At 43.3% G+C, this 12,428-nt stretch overlaps 1 protein-coding gene across 1 annotated transcript in view; it reads left to right on the top strand.

Annotated features, from left to right (window-relative positions):
- Window positions 1–2,982: 2,982 nt before the first annotated feature.
- LOC104464723 (fibroblast growth factor 9) overlaps window positions 2,983–12,428 on the top strand; it is a gene marked incomplete at its 5' end in the record, with an annotated part of 19,679 nt that continues 10,233 nt past the window's right edge. The window contains one exon of the mRNA XM_010077539.1: window positions 2,983–3,086. Coding sequence (XP_010075841.1) covers window positions 2,983–3,086 — 104 coding nt within the window. The remainder of the gene's footprint in view (window positions 3,087–12,428) is intronic.

Below are 12,428 nucleotides of genomic sequence, written 5' to 3'. Positions count from 1 at the left end.
TCTTAGCCACGAGGGGCTGTGCTTTCCTCGCCCCCCTGGTTTTCCCTGGGTGAGGGATTGCTAAATACACGGCAGCGCAGCTCCGGTGACCTGCTCTCTGTGTCCCCGGGAAGTCGTACAGAGGAGAGGCTGGCAGAGGTGCTTCTTTACCGTGTTGGTTGATGGTGTGTTAGGGTGCTAAGTGGAGGCTAAACTGCTTAAATCCGGCAATACAAAGAGAGCCTATATATAACCAAAGACAAAAATGTGCAAAGGGCGGAACACCAACCACAAAAAGACTTGTAGTTGCAAAGATGTTCATTGCTTAAAGCCAAGGCAGACGCTTCTGTAAGTCTGTTCTCCACTAGAGCTAAACTAGATGAAAGTTAACATTTCACATTGTGTGAATGACCCACCTCCTCTCTCCTGTGAGCCTGGCAGGAGAGCAGGACAGGCCTTCACGGTCAGTGTCCTGGTGTCCTGCTGCTGTGCAGCATGGTCAAAGTTGGAAGAAAGGGCGTAAAGGGCTGATGTGGACATGTAAGGAGTAACTTTCCCCAAAACTTTCTTCCTAACCTCTTTGTGGAGGAGTGGTTTTTTGCCTCGAAGTGGTTTAATTAAAGAAAATGTTCAATGTCTAACAAGAAGATATCCAGCATCCTATGTACTGAGACAGCTATCTCCTCTCTCCTTTTCTTCTTTCCTGCATTTTTTATCTATAAATAGGGCCTTAGCTTTTAAAGTTTGGAGCTGTCCTGATTTTCATTTGGTCCAACCTTGTTCTGAAGAGGAATATCTATTTTAATATCTGGTTCAGGACCAAAGTACTATCTGTATATTATAGAAAGTATACAGTGAAAATATTCACAGGAGTGTTGGGCCAAATCATGCAGTCCTTAAACTGGCAAGCCTTGTGTACGACTGCATGCCTGGCCCCAGATAATCTCTTGGAGGACTTAACAGCATGGCACATAAAACTTGCTGTGAATAGGCTTTTGAACATTTCAAATGAACAAGTCTGTTTTCTGATCTCAAATACGTGGATGTGCTTTGCCAAGTATGTTAAATAAATCTTCTGCCCTTACAATAGGATGTGAGAGTGCTTTCTTGTTCTTTTGACACACTAAGCAGCATGCAGCCAAATATTTGAAATGAGGACAGCAATTAAAGTCTACATTTATACTGATGAGAAAGATGCCAGACTTACTAACTTAGCTCTAGTATGGTATATTACACACTTAACACAAGATTTAACCTCAGTTAAAATTACCTGGTAGTATGTATCATGTAATATGATAGTTTGGTAAAAGCTTTACAGAAGAAACCGTAGTAAGAAATTTGGGAATATTTCATGTCCGGATATAAAGGAATGTTTAAGTTGTCTCAGTGGATCGATTGTATCTGAGATACTACATATACCAGATAAACAGCATGCTACCACTTTTTATTACTTAAAAAAATCCATAATTACTAAATATTTCCTCCCAGTATTTTTGATTTGTGCATATGGAGAGAATAATTTAAGATGCCCAGGCCTTAAAACAGGGTTATCAAAACAATAAGACTATGGTGTTTGTAGTACTGAATAATATATAAGGTAATGATCAATAGTCCCTTACAGGGAATACATTTAATCTTTACGTTAGCTTGGCTATAAATTTTCCCTATTGGCTTCAACTTGTGCTGTGTTAGATTTATGTGATTCATGCCTATTATTGATTAGTGCTCAACTATTTTGTAGGAGATGCCAAATTAATTACACAAAAAATCCATGAAAGTGCTTTTTTTTTTATTGGCCATGTGAGGCTCAACACATACTATGCTGTTATTTTATTATTTCATGTAAATATAGTTTCCAATAAGCTTTAAAAATAGTTATGTGGTGTGTTTAGACATGAAAATTCACAAAATATAATTGAAAATGCTACTCTGTGCTTTATTTGGTGTCTCAGAAGTAGCATAATGCAGCAATGTACCTCTTAACATTGCTGGGTAACTCCTGTGAGATCATTACAGTCTTACACAAGCACTCCCAAATAGGAAGCAACTTCAATATTTTTCTACAAGACTTCTAGGTTTATGCAAGGTTTGGCTGGTGGTATCCCCATTGAAGGAGGTCAGCAATTTGCAGGGAAGGCTGCCAAAAAACCCCCGAACCCTCAAGTGTCTGTATACTTAATGCAGACACTTGCTGTGCTGGGAACATTGATGCTGGACCTAGGACCTTTGCAGAAGCAGTGCATCTCTGCAAAATGTTCTTATCTCTAAGTGCACAAATGTCTGAGTGAGATTGCTGTTATGTGCACAGGAAGACTTAATCATTTATACAACATTACTTAGGTTTAGGATATTTTAATTTTTAAATTTGAGATGAGTGAAAAATAACACACCAGGGAGATGGTTAATATCTAGGCAAAAATGTGTGAGACTTTGGACTATACTAAGGATTTTCATTTCTGAAGCCTCTGGAAGAACATGCTGTGAGTAAATCTTTCCACGTATTCCTGATTCATTGATGCCAGGAAGTAGATCTTCTGGTTCCATGTGTAACATTGTTTTCATCTCACAATTCTGTTTTGAATGTATTTTTTTCAGAATTGATTTTGCAAGACAAATTTCACAGGTTATTCAATACTGCTAATTTTGGCAATCAAAAAACTTGGTTTATTTTTTACTTTGTATTATTTGTTGTGAAAATCAGAATATGACTGAGCTTTAGATTTGTGTTTAGAAATTACAGGAAAGATTGAGAGAAATCTTTTAATTTGGTTTGTTAATGCTGTCTGTAATGCATCATTTTAGTGGGGACTCCAAGGATTTCACCCTTCAAGTATCGTACTTTAAGATATATTAATTTGTTCCTCATCTTCCTCCGAACAACTCTGAAAATGGGAAAACACCTTTGAAAATAGCTGCTTGTTGCTCAGGGATCAGTCACATCTGAAAAAAATCTTTCAATGGAAACAACATGTACATTGTTTGTTTTTTTCCTGCATTTTATAGGTATACTGGAATTTATCAGTATAGCAGTGGGCTTGGTCAGCATCCGAGGAGTTGACAGTGGACTCTACCTTGGAATGAATGAGAAAGGGGAACTGTACGGCTCGGTAAGTTCCCACTTGTCTTGGGCAGTCACGATCCTCATGTTCTGTGGGAAAAACACTTGGTAGCTCCTACAAGCCCCTGTTGCACTAGGTGCTGTACAAGCACTGTTTCTGCTCTAAATATCTTGCGGGCTAATTCAAAACAAGACCTTGTGGGTGGTATAACGAATACAGGAGAGGGAAAAGGTGACAAAATCAGGAATGGGTAATAATGTATATGGATGACAATTTAGATACAAGCAATGGAGACTGATGGCCAGAGCTGGTTACTGAGGACTAAAGGATGTGCTGTAAGGTTTGTAAGCCTGTCCTTTCAGTAGAGACCTAAAATGAGACAAAGTTGCTGCCTTTTGTGCATAGAGGGAGAGTTTTCTAGGAATTGACAAAATAAAGTAGAGGGGGAGATAAAATGTGGCATATGTGCATGAGAACATGAGAAACAGGAGTGGATAAAAGTTACAAAAAGTACAGGAATGAGGGCAGGAGGCTTGGTGGTCTGATCCTGAAAGTTCAGCTGGTGCTCCCTGCGGGATGGCAGCAGGAGCGAGTAATGGGTGCGAGGGAGGAGTAAAACTGTATTTCAGACGTGAGAGTTAGGCTGGTAAACCAGCCTACCTGCAGCTGATGAGTGACCGTTCTAGGCAACATGGACTGTCTTGCAGCAGAGTGTGTGTGCGTGATGTGACCCTTCCCTGGGGACACTTGAGATGTCTGATGGACACTGGGGTTCACACCCTGGGTAGATTGTGGGCAGGGAGAATCTGAAATCGAGCAGGTAACTTGCCAAATAGCAGAAGGCAACCTCTTCTAGCAGGAAAGTATCAACCTCCAAAGCTGACAAGGACTAGAGAAGCAGTTGTATTTGGGGAAGAGGATGGCAGGTTTGAAGGGTAAGCAAAAGTCTAAAGTGAAGGAAGGCTGTGTATTCACTAGGATTCATTAGAAGCATGGTCAACCAATGGCATAAACGTTGCAAAGAGAGGCACTCAAAAGGACTTAAAGCAATAGAAGATGGCTTTGGGTGTAGCTGGAGATACCTGTGTCAGAGGCGAGTAACGGTAACTGGGAAAAGGGTGGGGAGGGAACTGAGTGGGACAACAGTCAGTGTGGGAGGAAACATCAGAAGATAGTGGTGAGTGGGCAAGTGAGAACAGAAGGAGTAAGAGTGATGTCCAGCTTCCATATATGTGGTCTATGAAGGGGTGTGAAGAAGCAAGACCGGGAAGGTCCAGCAGAAGTGTTTTTATGTGGGTCTTCACTGGTCCCTTTTGAGGAACATTTTTGTGTGAGAGAGGCATGGCAGAGAGGGGAAGGGGACTGTCCTCTGAGCAAAGAGTAAACTATGGGATGAAGCCAGAAGGTACAAATCCTGACAGTGTATGTGTCAGGCAGAAAAAGGCAGTAGAATGAGGGGCAAGGCTGGGATGGAGAATGTATGGACATGGGAGAAGGGGGGATGCAGTGAGAACCGGTGAGTGGGAAAGGTCAAAGAAAGGGGATTTAGCATAAATGGCAATATGGAGGAGGAAAAGGTTGGAAGGATGGAGAGGAAGAGAGAAAGGGAATGGATGCAATGACAGATGTAAACAAGTTGCTTGTGAGGAGTAAGTTGTCAGAAGTCACAGTCCTTGTGCAGCTGATGTACGGCATACAGGACTGGTGAAGTCATGAGTATGGTTCACTTAGGCAGCAAAAAGGCAGAATCACAACGTTAATATGAATCAGTAATGTTGATAATCATCAGTAAGAGTAACTGTTTAAACAGATAAACATAGTGAATCAGTTACTTCAGATATTCAGAAAAAAGAAAATGTGGTTGTTGATGGAGCTCAAATGCATAGACTTGGGAAAGCAAATGTTACATCACTTTTCTGTGCAGGTTTTTTTTTTTGTGTTTGCAATATGTTTGACTGTCAGAGTGAATTGCTCAAAAGATTCTTTGCCGAAGGAATATGCACAAGAAATTCTTTGTCAATTACTAAGCTCACTGCGGTAATAAAATAATTGTTCCATGAACAGCAGTTCTAAAGGAGCCTGCTTTCCTAGGGGTTTGTGTCTCACAGTCCAAGACATGGGTTTCCCTGGCTTTCTGTCCCTGCAGTAACACAAATTCCCCAGCCTTTTGTGTTTCTTGCATGGAGAGAGAGACAGTGTTAGCTGTCCCTGCTCACTGGATTGTCAGTTTACTAGGATTACATAGCTCGCCGCTCCCAAGTGGGACGTGCAAATGATTTCTCTTCTTTACTCTGCCTCTGATTAGTCACAAAACTGATAGGAACTTCATTTTGTTGAAGACCTTTGCCTCCTGATTGAAACCGTTTGAAAAGCTAAGGAAGGATGGACAGGCAGGCAGATGGATGTACAATATAATTGGATAACCTCTTTTCCCTAAGAAATGACACTAAAAATATGAAGCCATTCATAATGGAGAACTGGCAATCTATAGGGCCAGAATGCAAAGTTCAGGGTAAAATCTGATGGATGATATGGCTTACTGTCAGCCTCCAGAGATGGCACATACTAAAGAGTGATGGTAATTGAATTACATTACTTCCAATGAAATATAACCTCTAATGGCTACTCAGTGTGATGATGCTTTAAAGCCTTGTCAACACTAGCAATCCTAGTGCCTATATTTCAGCAACTGTCAGCTCTGGTAGAAACACTGAGATAAGAGACTTCAGAGCAGATTTTCTTGTAGAATTGGCTGAACATTTTTAAGTGACAGTGTTTTGCTTTTGGTCAAAAAAGCGCCATTAATTGAAGATGAAGTTCTCTGTTGGGAATAAATGTCACAGTTTGAACCAGAAGCAAGTCGCAATCCAGCACAGAATTATCTTTCTGTCGAGAGAGAAAACAAGTTTAACTGAAATTAGCTTTGAGGCTGATATGTGACAGACCGAGGTTCAAGTTTTTCACCTGAATTAAGGAAGGTGGTCATGGGAGTTGGACTGTTTGGTAGCACAGGCATGCTGTCCTTGTGCTGCCTGTGCTGGGAGGTGGGTCCCCTGTCTTGGTTTCTTCACTAAGGGCTGGGAATAGCACCAGCTTTGTCATGGAGCAAGTGCACTTATGAGGCTGTGAATGTGTTTTCTAAGGTGGGAAAACTGTTTCCCATGCACAACTGAATAGCAACCTAAGAAATACTTGGTCGTGCTCTACATCAGCATTGTGGACCCAGGCAGGTGTGTTTCTGCACGCATTCAGTGCTGCAGTGCTTGACACTGCTGGAGTAGATGTCCTGTGCCTATGACAGTATCATATTTTTGTTCAAATTACTGCATGAAAAATACATCAGGTGTGAAATAAATCAGCTACCTAAAAGACTTATATGCTTCTATATTTGTGTTTGAAACATTTGGCACAGGAAGATTTTTCCCAGCATATTTGTGGTGCCACTGGAAATGGGACATATGGTGAAGCAGAGCAGCCAGGATGGTGATTGCTGCCAATTTTTGTGAAAGGCAACAGTAAAGGCAGTTTCAGCGTATCTTGATCCAGATATATTCCTCTTGGTCTTCTCAAAGTTCTGCTTTCCTCCTAGATCAGCTGTCTTTTCCCAACTTGCCGCTGTGACAGAGGGTAGTTCCTGCTGCATCTTCTGGTTAGAAGAGAACAGTGACTTTCATGCTGCTCTCAGGCAGCAAAGCGTAACATAGGGTGTCTGTTCTCAGGTTCCTCCTCATCCCATGGATTTAGCCAAGGAAGGCTGAAGATCTATGTAAGTGGTACTGTGGAGAAGCCAGTGGTAGCTGTGTAGCAATGACTTGGAGGCTAGTTAGTGGCAGCTTTCCCTTCCGTCTTGCTCTGTTCCTGCTCTCCTTTTACCTTGCCTTCCCCTTGCAGGCTGCAGCTATGACTCATCATGTTTCACAACAGCTTCTGTGCTTGTCACTGGAGAGGAGGAAAAATCCAAACTACAGATAGGACCTGAAGGGTGTTAAGATGAGACACAAAGACCTTTTTCCTTCCCAAGTGCCAAATGGCTCTTGCCAACACCTCTGCCAAGAGTGTTAGCACATGTGTCTTAGCTGTGCTCCTCAGTACTGTGCTGTGGAGTGAGGGAGGTCATTCTGACCAGTCCCATGACCTTCATACCTCCATGGGCTGTCCCAGCGTCATGCTACCCTGCACCTCTGCCCTTGGGAATATCAACAGTTGGCACCCACATGGCAGGTAGTGATGAGCACCCACACCATGGGGTACCCATTTTTCCCTCCCCCAGGCTGTTCTCTCAGGTAGTCCAGTGCTATCCTGAGCACAGCAGGACCGTGGGACACTCTTGCCTCAGCTGCCCTCCCTGTCCTGGGCTCTCCTGCAGTAGAGAGCTGTGCTCATCCCACTCCTGGCATCCCTGACCCACTGATCTCCCATGGACATGGATCTGTACCACTCTTCTTCTCAGACTAGATATGTATCAAGGAAGAAATTTTTTATGGTAAGAGTGGTGAAACACTGAAACAGGTTGCCCAGAGAGGTTGTAGGTGCCTCATCCTTGGAAACATTCAAGGTCAGGTTGGATGGGGCTTTGAGCAACCTGATCTAGTTGAAGATGTCCCTGCTCATGGCAGATGGGTTGGGCTAGATGACCTTTAAAGGTCCGTTCCATCTCCAGACATGTTGTGATTCTATGAAATGCTGGTGTCTTCGTTGCTCCTTGTGTCCTTAGCAGGTGGCAAAAGGCAGCTCAGGTTGGATGCTCAGGAGGAAAATTGGGAGTTGGAAGATCTGGAGCAGCTACAAGGGGAGCTGTGCAGGGGGGAGGAGGAAGGCAGGAGGGGAGATGGTGGAGTTGTTGGAGAAGGGGGAGAGGGCTAAGAGTGCTTGGAAGGAGAAGGGAGGGGAGGGCAGAGAGACAGACTGGGACAGAGCTGAAAAGCCCAGTTCTAGAGCCAGGGAGGGAGGCTCCTCGTCTCTGGGTTTCAGACTTACCGGGTGCGTGCAGCCAACTGAGATTTAGGACTGCTTATAACAGGGTAATAAATTGCTGTACTTTGAATATTTAACTGAAAACTTGTTTGTCCCAGTGTTTTTAGGACACTAAACCCACCGTTTACTCCTAAAACTACTGGGGAGAGGGTTGAGGAGGATAGGGAGAGAGACAGAGTACTGTCCTCAAAGAAACATGTTTTCCCAGTAAGTGTGAGGGGAGGTGACGATATGCCTCTTTATTGTCGTAGCAGGGCTGCACCTACAGTGTTTTGTGCTTTTGTTTGGGTCCCCACAGTCCTGGAATGACCATGCAGCTACAAAGATGGGTGAACAGAAATTGTTTTGACAAAAAAGCATCAATTTTTCGTAGTTTACTGAAAATTGCTTGGTGTAGGTAAGGATTTGTTTTGCTGCATTCTAAAAATATCTTTTATGTTCCCGTGCAAATAAGGGAAGGGAATTGTTTAGCACTTCAAATGGTAGGTCAAGGTGCACGGAAACAACGTGAAGAAAAAAATAGGTTGAAGGTGCATGTTGGGAACAGCATTTGGGCCAAGTATATCACTAGTTATCACTACAGATACTTAAGAATAGGATAGACAAATAAATTACCCTGCAGTATCATTTATCATTTACACTGTCCTGTCAGTGTTAAACACCTCCTAACTAAAGTGATTCCATATGCTTCAGATTGATTGATTTTTTTATTTTTTAATAATCTGGATTATCTGTCTGTCAGTGTACACACAGGTGCCTGTGGATGAGGTGAGCCTGCAAACAGGACAGTTGCAGCACACAACAATTTTTGGAGGGAGAAGTAAATGCAATTTCCCTGGGTGAAGGCGCAGACTTCTTGGCTGAGAGTGGTCAAATCCCAGGAGGGCTAATGGCTATGACAGCAGGTTTAACACCCTTCTGCTTGCGTGTGAAATAGTAAAGTGCCTTTTGGTAAATGTCAGAAATGTTGGAGAGGCAGAGGGCAAGTTCCTGGGGTGTCTGAGTTGCAAGGAGTGGTCAGGCTTTCTGCATGAGCAGCATTGCTCAGGAAAACCTGGCACTCCCATGATCAAAAACCCGATGGTGCCTTTTAGCTGTAGCAGTGGCTTGTGTCTTCCAGAGTAAATCTACGTTAAACAGAGGGGTTGCAAGGAGCAGGCCTGTAGCTAATTTGAAAGAGCAAACTTTGAGATCTGAAGGGGACCAGTTCAAAAAGGTGCTTGTAGCTCTGAATGTGAAGGAAACTTGAAACTTTGTCAGAGATGCAGAAATCCTGTGGAAATGGTATCGCAGCAAAGATGAAACTGCTGGGAAGGATTTGGAGACTAATAGTCTGTGGCCACTTGGCAAACGGCCTGTGAGGAATGGAAGAAGGGCAGGTTGCAGAAAAGCATGTGCCTTACAGGTGTAGAAGCACGGGAATGAAATGGAAACTGCTGCAATAAAGCTGACTGAGGCCCTGGAATGTATACTAAAATATAAGGCAAAAACTTTTAAAGCTACACGAGTGGAAAGGGAACAAACACGGTGTATTCAAGCAGGAGTGTTAATGCAATATAGTCTGAATGTGGCTGCTAACTGGGCTAGCCAGTATTGCTGATAGAAGCCTTGGGGTGGTAACATGGGGCTGGGAGATTCCCTGTTGTGTGATGAACAAAGGGAGCAGCGGCAGCTGACTCCGCTGCTGAAAAGTGGCTATTTTCCCTCCAACCATCCACCCCTCCCTTCTGCTGGCACAAGCGTTTCTGTTGCTGCCCAGTGAATTGAAGTGAGGTCCTGGAAGGAAGTCTGGCCAAGCAGAAGGGCTGTCTTCAGCCGCAGTGGTTCCCTCCCAGGTCACTGTGAGACGTGCACAGGTGAGGGCAAGCCAGGGTGAGGGAGGGTTTGCTTCTCTTTGAGGCAAGGCGGATGTTTGCCAGCCTCAAGTGTTTGTGGACCTCTGGCCGTGGGGTTTGTGTTTGGCCAGGGGCATGACCTGGTTGTGCTCGGGGTGTAGGAACATGCTTTTAAATGACAGAGTAGAGGAGGACCTGAAAATACATACAAGAGAGATTACTGAAGTTGGATGAACAGTTTCAGGCAAGCCTAGTATTTTTTTTTTTTTGGTAGGAATTTATTTTTCTAGAAATGGGAAATACGATTGTGCTAATCTGCAGGGCGGTGTTAGGTATGACCTACAGAAGAGAGCATTTGCTACAGTGGGTAAAATGGGTGTTAGCAGAAGCCTTGTATGATAGATGGTGAAAAAACTGAAGAGGAGAAAGCAATGGGCAGTGTTGAAAAGTGTTAGACTGATGTGAAGCTATTAGTGGAGCTTTTATGGATTGGTCCTTGGGCTGGTTTTATTCCCTATTTTTATTAGGGACATTAAATATCCTGTCATAAAAAAGTAGTAGTGTGTTATTGAAATTGTTGCAAAGTTGGGAAGTATTTTTGGCACAGAAGGCAGCCTCATGGAAGGGACTTGGTGACCTAAAGTGCCCAAAATGTTTTCATGTGGGGCTCAGGGAAAGGTCTGTTAGTGCCACTGGTAGGATCCAGTATAAATGCGAAGTGCAGTTGGTCACTTGTGTTAAAGAAGATGAACTGAAACTGAAACAGGTGCAGAAAGGGCTTACTGGGATGATCGGAGGGATGAAAAGACTGTCAAATGATAGAGTCTAAAGATCTTGGTGTATTTAGGCTGCAGAATGAAAACTGTGAGGATGTGCTCTTGGTCTCTGTAAATACATTGAGGTTTAACACCAAGGAGAGTAAAGTTGTTGAAATAGAGGACAAGAATGAATTGGTCACAAGAATGAATGGGTCACAAGAAAGCTTAGGCTGGGTAATGAGGAAATTTCAGGTGAAGTGAGATTTTGAGCTGGCCTGAGGAATTTTTGCAGGGAGGTGGGAGATGAAGCATAAATGCTTTCTCTCTGCACTGTATGGTAGGAAGCAGCTTTGTATTTATGGACATTTTCTTTGTGGAAGGCGTAGGTCTGTGAAAAGCCCTGAAACTTTAGTTACTTGGGAAGATTTGTCTCGAACCTCATCTGCTTCACCTTAGCAGATAGGATCTCCCTGTATTTGGATGGGCAGCCTTGCTGAAAGCTGGGTACTGTTAAGTGGTGTTCCTCAGAGGTACCAGCGTTGGGCATGAGAGCAGAAAACTGCAACACACTTGGCAAGGTATGGAGGGTTCTGTAGAAAAGAAAGGTCTTTTGAGGAAGAATTGATAGGTGAATCCATACACTTAACACAGGTACTATGGGTGAAAGCTCTGTGAGAAACTGCAGTTATTGTGGTTCTTTTTAAACTATGACTTCAGTCTGTTTTTTAAATCAGAATTTCACACCTCATAACACCTGTCAGCAAAGAGGGACACCTGCTAATAGTGTCCTGTGGGATAGATACTACACTTTTCCTCAGGTCTTTGATTTGCCTCAGAGAATTTCATTCCACATGTTTACTAGGTCTGAGGATAATTTTATGCAAGAGAAAACCCTCAGTCATCTCCTTATCTTGGTCTGCAATTCTGTGCTGAACTTCCATTCTCACTATATGCCTGGAACAGGAAACTATTAGAATACCTCCTACATAAATGATACACATGTATGTGTGTGTGTATAAAGCTAAGCTTTGGTAAAGTAAGATCCTACGCAAACCTCAAATTGATTATTTGCTTTCACGTAATTAAAGATGTCTGGAGTTTTGTGTTTTTACAAAAATGGGAAAGTAGAGGTGCTGCTTGAGGAGGCAGCCAAGGTGATCTAACACCTTGCAGAATCCCCCTTCCAGAAAGGGCAGTCCTGGTTCCCTGCCTCTGCTGCATGTTTCTGCTTCCTTCCTTCCTCCAACACCAGCACTCTTCTGACCTGTCAGGAGGCTAGTTTGGGGTCTAACACCACAGAAGAAAGCTTGCCTTTTTTTTTTATTTTATTTTTTTATTTTTTTTTTCCCATAGAGTTGCTTCTCTCTCAGGTTAGCTCCCTGACCTGGCTTATTGCCTGTTTGGGCAAGCACTAGTGCTTGGTGAGGGGAATCAGCTGCACTGTGGGATGGGGGAGAGGTTGAGTACCACGCTGGCGATAGCGGGTAGTTGTTAGAGTGGCATAACTGCATCGGAAATCCAAATCCTGCCAGTGAGCAAGCTTGGGCCATGTTCAGTTTGAATGTCTTCAGATTCACTTCTTTGCAGTTGTGTAGCTCCCCAGTCACTGCAGTGCTGAACGCTTCTGGAGCCAGTCATATTAACGATATGGAGGCGTGAAAAGGTTCAGCGTCTTCAGTTGATCTGAGAATACTAGGTTGAAGTGACATGCTAAAAGAGCATCATCAGCATTGACATACTGAGATATGCTTGGGGATTATTCGCTGCATCAGATAAAGATCTGATGTGCTCTGTTTCTGACTCAGGAGCCAGGGGGATGTGAG

This window comes from Pterocles gutturalis, unplaced genomic scaffold (assembly GCF_000699245.1).
Source record: "Pterocles gutturalis isolate BGI_N339 unplaced genomic scaffold, ASM69924v1 scaffold45303, whole genome shotgun sequence".
Classification (NCBI taxonomy): Eukaryota; Metazoa; Chordata; class Aves; order Pterocliformes; family Pteroclidae; genus Pterocles; species Pterocles gutturalis.
The sequence above is the reverse complement of the archived record's forward strand: the minus strand, read 5'-3'. Positions and strand labels throughout refer to the sequence as shown.